Source organism: Drosophila serrata, unplaced genomic scaffold (genome assembly GCF_035046125.1).
Source record: "Drosophila serrata isolate PLE 108 unplaced genomic scaffold, ASM3504612v1 contig_231, whole genome shotgun sequence".
NCBI classification, from domain to species: Eukaryota; Metazoa; Arthropoda; class Insecta; order Diptera; family Drosophilidae; genus Drosophila; species Drosophila serrata.
Window position 1 is genome coordinate 62,891 of NW_028257129.1, and position 10,533 is coordinate 73,423.

Sequence of the window (10,533 nt, forward strand, 5' to 3'; positions counted from 1 at the left end):
GCCTGCTTTTTATTTGCGCTGGAAAAATATTATTTACACTTTATGATTTCTTTATTTAGCACTAATTGCTGCCTTTACTCGATGCTCAAGCTTGGGCTTGGCCTTTGCCTTTGGGCCATCGAGGAGTTACGACGATTAAACAGGAATAAGAAAATGGACAAACGAATATGAAATGAATGTGGAAATGAATGGCAAAACAAAGAAAAACTAAATGCACACAATCCAGGTTCGAATTTAAACCTTGAAGTTCTAACTTTGCTAAACTAAAGACGAAATATATATTTAATATATTTTAGAGTCTCTTTTTGTTGCAGCTTTGATTGGCCCCTTGAAGGTACCAAAAAAGTCAAGTGACGAATTCTCCGACAACTGAAAGATCTGCAAGACGCAAGGATACTCAAGAGCAAACATATCCCAAATTCTAAGGCACACTCGCACACACATCTCAGCCAGATAATATGAAAAAGTTTTCCCTTCTCTGGATTTATTTTTATGCCTTTTGCCTTAGCATATATGCTTGTTTATAGCCGCTGCTGCCTCTGCCACAGGACTTTTCCTTCTTCTGCTGCTGTTTCTTCTTGAGCGTGTAAAGTTTATTTTTGTTACTTATTATTATTATTATTCTGGCGCTGTTTCTTGTTGGTCTTTTCCCTTACTGTGCGTGCGTGAGTGTGTATCTGTGTACTTATTTTCCGTAATTAATTTCGTGCTTCGAAACATCTGCAGCTGGATTTTTACTGCATCCGAAATTGCGCATACGCCCCATGTAATGCAGACTTGATGGTTTGCTTTCAGTTCGCGAAAATGCTCTGCGGGACTTTAAGCTGCCTGCTTCTGCCTCTGCCTCCGCCGTAAAAATGCCAATTTGTTAAACCAAATTTAATGCTGTAAAGAAATATTTACCCAAACTAGACTAGGGAGGAAGGCGTTGTCGTGCCCACAATTGACACAACAAATTCTTGCAAATTTCATGGGCAAAATATCGTGAGCGAAACTCAACTGCATGGGGATGCGGGAAAAGCTGCTGGGAAAACTACCAAAGACGACGGCTCTACTCCCGAGGACGTTCCACATGAGCAGTTGGGCTTACATAGTTCGGTGTAAACCAAAAACATGGGCACTTGGCTTACAGGACTAAGAAGTGCCTTGATCAAAAGGTAAAATGTAATTTATTGATATGAAAAATGTATCAATATTCATTGCTTCTTTTAGGCAATTAGTTTAAAAATTAAATAGTTTTTAAAGACCTAAGAATATCCCATTTTAATTGTTTGTTTTATTTTGTTTTTGTAATATATGTAAGCCAAAAACATGGGCACTTGGCTTACAGGACTAAGGAGTGCCTTGATCTCAAGGTAAAATCAGTACATTTTGATACGAAAAAATCATTTATAAATAAATTAAAACTAGCAGAAAGGTAAAATCTATATTTATTGGTACGAAAAATTCATCAATATTCATTGCTTCTTTTTGGAATTTAGTTTAAAAAATTACTAGTTTTTAAAGACCTAAGAATATTCCTTTTTAATTATTTGTTTTTTTTTTTTATATTTTTGTAATATATGTACGCCAAAAACACGGGCACTTGGCTTACAGGACTAAGGAGTGAATTGATCTCCAAGTAAAATCAATATTAATTTGTATGAAAAACTCTTTTATAAATATATTAAAACTAGCAGAAATGTACCTAAATATTTATTTCATCCTTTAGGGAATTAGTTTAAAGATTGACTAATTTTTAAGGATCTAAAAAAATAACTTTTTTAATGGTTTGTTCTTAATGGTTTTTGTAACATTTATAAATCACAGAGGAATAAACAGTCTCTTAGACTTAACCTTTATTTTGGTGGGACTTAAGTTTCATCTTCAATTGCATTTACCTATGCGCCACCACAGAGTCGCGTCGCTGCAATGTAAACAACCCAATGGGAAAAGTGGAAATGGTTTAAAGAAGGAAAGCTGCCAAGCATCGAAGGGGAAATATTTTTGCAAAAGATGGATACACCAAAGAAAAAACCCCAAAATTTGGTAAAAATCAAAGTAGAACCTTTACTTTCTTATAACTGATCTTAAAATTAAACCTCAAAGCAAGTTATGATTGTTTAAACTATTTTTAAGCCCAGAGTTCTTCTAAAATGCTGTATTTAAATAAAAAATTAATCCTTTCTAATAAAAATATCGTATTGCCCAACTTTAGAAATGAGACATCATCCCCATGGCGTTTGAGTGCCGCAAATCAGAAGGAAATTTGCCAAGCAGTAACAAGTAACAACTCTCTGGGATAACTAATCCAGTCACACACTTCACACTTCAATTTCCGCCAGGTTTTCTTGCCTGTCTCATATCCGAGTGAAAATTCGAAGCTGTTTGTTATTGCTGCTCGTTATTGTTGCCATGTTCCATGTCGTTTTCCATTTCGATTGTGTCACTAACATGTTGCGCTCCACGAGCGGCCTTAGGGGCCTGAAGGGGGCTATGTGGGACCATGGAGACGGGGTTTTGTGTGGAAACTGCGGAGGAGGAGCGGCCAATGATTTGAGGAGCGCGCCCAGGCAATTTCACAACGGGCACGTATGCAAACAGTGGCCAAAAAGTGGGCGTTGTCATGCCAGGGTCTCGAAATGGGAATGTGCCAAACTGTCGGCTGCAATTTTCTCGGCTGCAGCTAGAAAAACGCATAAACAAAAAAACTATGGTAGTGGTTTTTTACCCATTTATTAAACCTTAAAATACCCTGTAGTTTAGTTAATTCTGATAAAAGTTAAACAATATAAAAACCCTAAAAAGAAACCGTTTCATTTGGAACAGATGTATCAAATGATTTGATTCAAATCTAAATCGAAATTAAACTTCATTTGAACAAAAGTTTGGAAAATCCTATATCGTGATTTTTTATTCTAAAAACTAAACCTGTAAATGGGCATTTCTTATTATTATATTTCAAAAAGTCAATTTTTATAAGCATCAGTTTCAGTTCTAGTATTTTGTTTATAAAATTAGTTTTCTTTTAGTTCACCCTTAGTTCATCTTAACATATAATACATAGCAAAGTCTTGTAAAATATACTTCCGCTACACTATTATTTATTTTTACCTACTCGATGCCTCAATAACAAATATACCCCAATCTCAGGTGTCAAGTGCGGGGTATAGCGTCAGACATTGGTGCCCAAACAACTAGCATATGACAAATTCAGCTCCGTATTTCGTCTCCTTGGGCTCCTGGCAGAGTGCGGAGAATAATGGCCGTGCCCTCAGTACAATTTCCGTTGCATCCTCTGTGCCACAGAACGAACAAAAAAAAAAGAAATAAAAGAGAAAGAATCACTGCAGGGAGCAACGAAGGACTCCAAATCTATGCCTAACTACAAAGTAAGCAAAAATCGGAACTGCAGCAGATTGAGCTGTTGCCGAAAATTCGCTGAGCTACGAATACGTAACGCCCTCAAGTCTGAATATTGCTGAGTGGTGGAAATAGTGAATGGTGAATGCCACTGAAATTGCCATGTGCCGGCAGGGCAGTTGGTTTGTTTTTCGAGTACTTCTTAGGACATCACGACGTTATATGCTTGTTATTCTTCTTTTACACCAAGGAATTAAAATGTGATTGAAATTGATTACATTAGGATAAATAAATAATGTTGTACGGATATAAATAGAGATGATGTGAATACTGAATATAAATATGATATAGAATACTGAATTTATTCCTTAGAGTCCCCCTGAAATGAATAAAATAATATGAAATTTACAATCGTAATTCTAGACAAGCACAGTGTTCCTTCCAAAGAACATCCGGCTCGAAGGACCAAAAATTACTCGAACGGTTACAATAAAAAACGCCTTAGTTTGCCACATATTTTGTAGTGTTTATTTTGAAAACACTTTATTTATTTATTTTTTTATACCCTTGCAGGGTATTATAATTTCAGTCAGAAGTTTGCAACGCAGTGAAGGAGGCACCTCCGACTATATAAAGTATATATATTCTTGATCAGGATCAACAGCCGAGTCGATCTAGCCATGTCCGTCTGTCCGTCTGTCCGTCTGTCCGTCTGTCCGTCTGTCCTTCTGTCCGTCTGTCCGTCTGTCCGTTTCTACGCAAACTAGTCTCTCAGTTTTGAAGCTATCTGAATGAAACTTTGTAGTTAGCCTTCTATATACTCTCACTCGTATATATGTCGGAACGGGCCGGATCGGACGACTATATCATATAGCTGCCATAGGAATGATCGTAAAATTTTTACAAAAAAATTTTTAACTTTTTCAGTTTTCATTAGAATTAGATCAAATTTAAGATATAGCCATTTTACTATACTCTACAATTTTGTGTAAAATTTTATGAAAATCGGACTAATCATATATCGGACTATATATCATATAGCTCCCATAGGAACGATCGAGAAATTAATACAATTAAATTTATAACTTTTTCAGTTTTCAGCTGATTTTCATCAAATTTAAGGTATAGCTATTTTATATTAGTCTTAAATTTTGTGTCAAATTTTATGAAAATCGGACGACTATATCTTACAGGTGCCATACAAACGATCGTTTGATGTAGAGGAAAAATGCAAATCTGTGTATGTAAAATTGCAAATATAATATGTATAGGTGAATGAAATGAAAGCAGCTATTACTTCATTGTTTTTTTAACACAAATATATATAATTTATATTGTATGGATTCCTATTCATAGAAGTTCTATCTGCAAGGGTATATAAACTTCGGCGTGCCGAAGTTAGCTTTCTTTCTTGTTTTATTTAATGTTTATTTAGCTTCACCGAATATGAAAACCTGTGCTAAATGCTTATCAAAGAGAAGGGACTCCTTTCTGTATTTTTTATTAGTTTAGAAGCCCCAGCCGGTCAAGTTAAATGCATTTATAATTCTTGTGCCCCCAGTTACGTTATGAAACTAAATTTTTCGACTGTCTCCACGCGACAATGAGAAACGAGAACAGTAAAAGCATCGAGAAAAAAAATCCGACTTCTGGCATAAAATATAGCACGTTGAATACGTTTTTCGCAGCATTCGTGTGGCATTTAATTAAATGCATTTTTATTTTTTAAATTTCACCCAGCGTCACATAAAATATGCGGAGAAAAAAAACACACACACCGGGCACCACAAGAAACAGGTGTAAAGGGGAGACAGTGCAAAAAGGTGTTAATGGTGACTATGAAATTCCATTTGCATACACACTTGGGCTACAAAAAAAAAAATTAAAATAAAATACCATAAGCATAGTTTCTAGAAAAAAAAAGTGATAATTTTTAATGCAATTTTACCTTTTTGCCTGAGGTACCGCTGTTACTTTTTTTTTCTGACCCTTTTGGCTAAATAATGGTAATTAGGCGTGGAGAAATCCATTAGCTCGGGTCCGGTCGGATGCACTCCACAGAAGTGACACCAGAATGCAAAGAATTCAGGGGATTCACACTTTATAGTATTGAGATGGAATTAAAGTCGTTTTTATTGATATTTTTATAAACAATGTTTAATATTAAAGTGATTGCAAAAGTTGTTTAGTCTCGTTTTAAAGTGTAAACTATATACGCTTTGCAAGCCACCGCATAACAAAAAATTCGAAAAACAAATGTACAAAACAAACGCAGAGAAAGGAAAAGAAAGACAGACCCAACAATCGATCCCAATGGACATAAGCAGAGCCAAATGTAAGTCTCTCCTTCTCAATGGATTCCACAGTTCTCCTTCCATAAAATAAACTAACCAGAGTGAATGTAATGGCTAATTTACTGATCAAAACAGCGGTTCGTTCGATTCGATTCAAGGTCCAGCCACCAATGCTACTCTGCCAGGGTCCTGTGACAGGATTATCACAGAACCAATTGTAGTACAATTGCTCAAATCTATTCCGGAATCGCTTCCACCATGTATACTGAGGTATGAACTCTCGGCCTCCCCTGGGGAAGTACTTGGAGCGTATATAACGCGTGTGACCCCTTTCAATCCATCTTTCAACCACAAACAGTTGATGCCTCTTTAGCTCCAGATCGATAACGGTTATGGTGCGGCAATACCACGAAGGATAACGTCCATTTCTATCAATGCCCAAGGCCAAACGAGTTGGTATGTTAATGTAACCCCTCGGCACTTGCATCTTATTGGTGGTGTTCCTCAACAATCTCGGATGTCCAGGATCCTGAATTATCTGATACATATGCTGCGGCTGACGTGGTGACTTTAGATAAATATTGATATTAGAAGTGGTTCCCGCAAACTCCTGTCCCCCGGTCACTATCACCAAAAGTATTTCTTCCTTAACTTCACGATTTGGATCAAATTTAAATTGCGTACCATCGCATGCCATGTAGTTTTGAAGCTTTTGATTTGCGGAAATGTTGCCAAATCTGTAGACTAAAATTACGAAAAGCAGAAGGAGCAATAGGAATAAAAATAATAAACATAATATTATCCTTTGAGGTGCCAAAACGAGAAGCCTTTTGAACTTTACATGCTGTTGCGTTAATATGGGAAAAATCCGAGTGGCAAGGGGGCCCAGAGTGTGGCAGATACACTGCACCTTGGTCCCAAAATTATACTCAAAGGTGGTGTTGCAATACTCGGAGGACCAACCGGGTCCAATGGAGCGATTTTTAAAATGACTGCATTGATGAATTTCCAGCAGTAATGAGAATTTCACAGGTGATAATGACTTTTCTTCTTTCGGTATAGCTCTTTTCGTATGCAGATTTCTATTGATATTTTTATCAACACCTGCCCTGATAATGGTCACAAAAGCCTCACTCCGGTCACAATTGTTAGCCATCCAAATACGTTTACCCCCCATCTTTGGAGTTATAATACAACGATGCTTTTCAAGTTCCTGGGAAGTTGGACGCCTATGCAATCGCATATTTATATGAATCGGTTCAGAAACGTTTACAATTCTCACTGCCAACACGGCCTTGTTGTCCAGCATCATCTTATAAAAGTGCATCTCCGAGGGATGGCCTATACTACCATTCGATGTCAGAACGTTAAAGTTTTCGTTATCACTGAACCTGCTTAGGTCTGTCTTGTATATTACAGGGTTTTCCAAGCGTGACTTATTGCCAAACCAAAGGTATCCATTACGACTGTAGGCATGGATTATAAGTACATTTGTTTTTGCCGGCATTGGGTATGGATACCACCAGTACAAATGGTGATGATTACGCTGTGAGATGATTTGGAACAAAACCTCATCATGGTTCAGTTTCGTTCGGAGCTCTTGTAGAAGTTTAGCCGATAGCTTTATTATGTGACTATTATCAATGGTTTTTACGATGAGGGGTTTGAATCCATCATTTACCTGTGTCAAGTTCATCTGATACGAAATGCCACCCTGTCGCACAGACAAAGCTTCATGATATGGATTCTGTTGCCTGCTACCCAAAATGCCTAGGAAATATACACATTTGTAGAGATACCATGTGGCCATCATCCATTGGTTAATTTTATAAAGGATCAAAGAATCAAATCCAATATTCCGATGCATTAGGCGAACTTTCTCAAAATACAAACACTCGGCATTGTAGGGTGAGCACATGGCCACCGAATACGCTTCTGATTGTACTCCCAAAGTGGAGATGTAGTACATATGCATGGCCGTTAGTGTGTAATAAGCATCCGGATGCACTTCCTCACGCTGTGACACAATTACCATAAAGATGCGACTCATTTGCTTGAAGATTCGTCCCAGGAGACGCACATCTTCATAGTCGAGGGATATCAAGTAGTTAATCAATTGAGTGGTCAGAATTGCGAGTCTTTCAAGCTGAGGACCCGAGACGGTCTCCTGATTCAGTAGACTATCAAATATTATATTGCCATCATTTGCACTCTTAGTATAAGTAACGGCCGCTAAAGATCGACTCATTGCATTGTCCCAAAGACCACGATTTATCAAATCCTTAACATTTCGAAGAATTGCTTTAATCCGCTGCTTGGGCTTAGCCTTGATTTTCTTAAACATAAACGGCTTTACGTTCACATTTAAGGTCTGAATAGTGCACTTATCAATGACATCGCAAATTAAGACTTCAATCTCTTCGGTTTCTGTTAGATATGTTTCATATCTTGCAAATTGCGATTGTTCAATAATGCCTGTTGATGGGGTCACATAGCGATAATAAAGGGGTTCAAATTCTGTTTTAAAACCCCTACAATTGATCTCGAAGGTGGTCACAGCCTCAATGCCAGAGGATGGAGAGACAGTACATGTTCCATTGGGGCCTTCATTTCTGCGAAGTGTATAGTAGGCTTTCGCTGACATGTTGCTTCTCAACTCCACCCTAAGTCGAATGGAAAGTATTTTGTAGTCATAGTAAAAAACAGCCAATTGCGACTCCGACAACAGAGTTTCTTCCGATTCCGATTCCGATTCCAATTTCTCTTCCAATGTTTTCAACCACCATTCATATCGAACTATTGGCTGAGTACAGTCCTGGCACTCTGCTCTAAGTTGAACACTCTCATCCGAGGAGAACACTCCGTAGTCGCAGTTACTTATGCACCTGATATTAAGAGTGATTGTTTTGTTGGAAACACCCATTAAAAACTGCCTGGCGGTCTGTATGAATCCAGGGTTCTCTCGCGAGGACACGGCCAGGGTGAACAAGTACTCCGATCCTTTCCTGAGGACATTCGCCGGTAGTCGTATTACGGGTCCTTTGATAAAATATATCAGAAAATTAAATATAGTCCTATACCTAGACTTCGAACTATCCCCATCTTATAAGAATGATCTTAGTTCGAGAAAAGTTCCAAGTTCGTTTCTATTTCCCTACCACAATAAAAACTTACTTACTGTCTGACATATGTGAACGGCAATATCTGTTCCTCGGATCGTCCTTGCTTCTGCAACTCCATAAAAATGTCTTAGTGGAAAAGTCTACAAACGGCCTAGATAGGTCTCTGGTCTGACTCCCATCGAGTGTAGTTTTCTTGCGAACATTAACTTCACGCCACTCATTGCCCACAATTTTGACATCAACTTTAGGAGGGGTGTACCTCAGGTAACACTGTACAGAAATTATAGACTGTTTTGTAACACATTTGGTCTGATTCAGTCTACTCACACGAGCTACAGCAGGGACATCATTTATTATGACACAGGCTCGTAATACTAATATGACACCAGCTTTATATTCACCATAAGGAGGCAGACTCATCACGAAATGTTCAGTTTGGGCAACATGTTTAAGGAGATCTAAGGAAAATAACATAATTTATGGAAAGAACAAGAAAGCAGCAGTCTAGTGGAAGTCTAGATAGCCAAAGACATCCAATTACCTAATCATAAAGTCACTAAATTCAATGAGTATTCAATATTTGAGTGGAAAATTATGTTACAAAAGTTCAAGAGAAAGAAACTTTGCAGGGTTAGCCTGTTGCTAAGAAAACATCTGAATTAAACAACGATTCTGGACTTTAAATACTTAAAAGTATATAAAATTAGTAGTGTTACCCGATAACATATAATAAAGCTTTACTAATGTCATATAATTACTCTTCCGAATAATAGTTACCGATGTAATGTGGCAGCCCTTACTTTTCTCCCGCAGATCATAAAAATCCCATCGGGTTTGGCCATACCGGATATTCCTGCAATCACCGCTTACAGCTGCCATAAAAAGGATGTGACTCTTGCTCCAATAGGCCAAAGGATAATCAGGATCCTCGCAAAAGCGTAAAGAGAATATCGGCATACAGGCAGCTTCTGGTGGCTTTCGCACCGTGATATTCCAATGCACTTCAGCAGCCAATAGTTTGCTTCTATCCGAAAACGAACTGATTCTGGCAATCACGAATTTATGATTGGATTTGAAAAAGGATGCTCTGGCTCGGTAGAAATAGCAACTCGTGTAGGGCAATTGTTTGGGTTTTAAGCCGAATTTCCGCAATTCCCTAGCAAGATTGTTTGTATAATGCCATTCGTTTCGTTGGTTGCCAGGCTGTGTTATTACCTCATCGATAAAATAGTCCTTGGTGTCCACCGTGAGGTTTAGTACGAACTTTTCATTTCCCAGGACAGGCATGGTAGCGAAAATTGAATATAACTTGCCAAAAAGTGGTCTCCGAGTTAGGAAAATGTCAACTTTTAATGGATATTCGGCATTACGCCTTTGGTATTTTTTTATCCCTTTGAATTTGGTCCTAATAAGTCTGAAATCTGCTTCATAACAGCTTATATCTAGGTTCGGCAAAGTGCAGTTGTTATTTTCAATTGCTATTATTGTGTTTTTGTTACAATTCCTGACGGAATCCTGGCAGACCAAGCTTCTCCTAGTCCTTGGTTCCTTATCATAATTTTTGACATTTTTTCCATTAATTAAAGGATTTTTAAGTCTAGTTTTCTTGAGGACCTTCTTCCGTCTCTTCATATTATTGCCAAAGTCTTCTAGCATAGAAAATCCACGACTTTGATTGAGAAAGGGATCCCACAGGGCCTGAATTCTCCACATTTCTTCCTCCTCAGCTTTGGTCTTATGGGAGAAACCCAGTTCAATATTTTCAGGCACTTTCA

The 10,533-nt window shown here is 37.8% G+C and overlaps 1 protein-coding gene across 1 annotated transcript; it reads right to left on the minus strand.

Moving 5' to 3' along the window:
* Nucleotides 1-5,550: 5,550 nt before the first annotated feature.
* LOC110185905 (uncharacterized) lies at nt 5,551-10,091 on the minus strand. The gene is made up of 5 exons (XM_086830231.1): nt 9,974-10,091; nt 9,559-9,914; nt 9,086-9,216; nt 8,815-9,028; nt 5,551-8,675 (listed from the first exon to the last, which is right to left on the minus strand). Exons 1-5 carry the CDS (start codon nt 9,976-9,978, stop codon nt 5,551-5,553), a joined length of 3,831 nt encoding a protein of 1,276 aa, XP_086686357.1. The 5' UTR covers nt 9,979-10,091.
* Nucleotides 10,092-10,533: the final 442 nt, after the last annotated feature.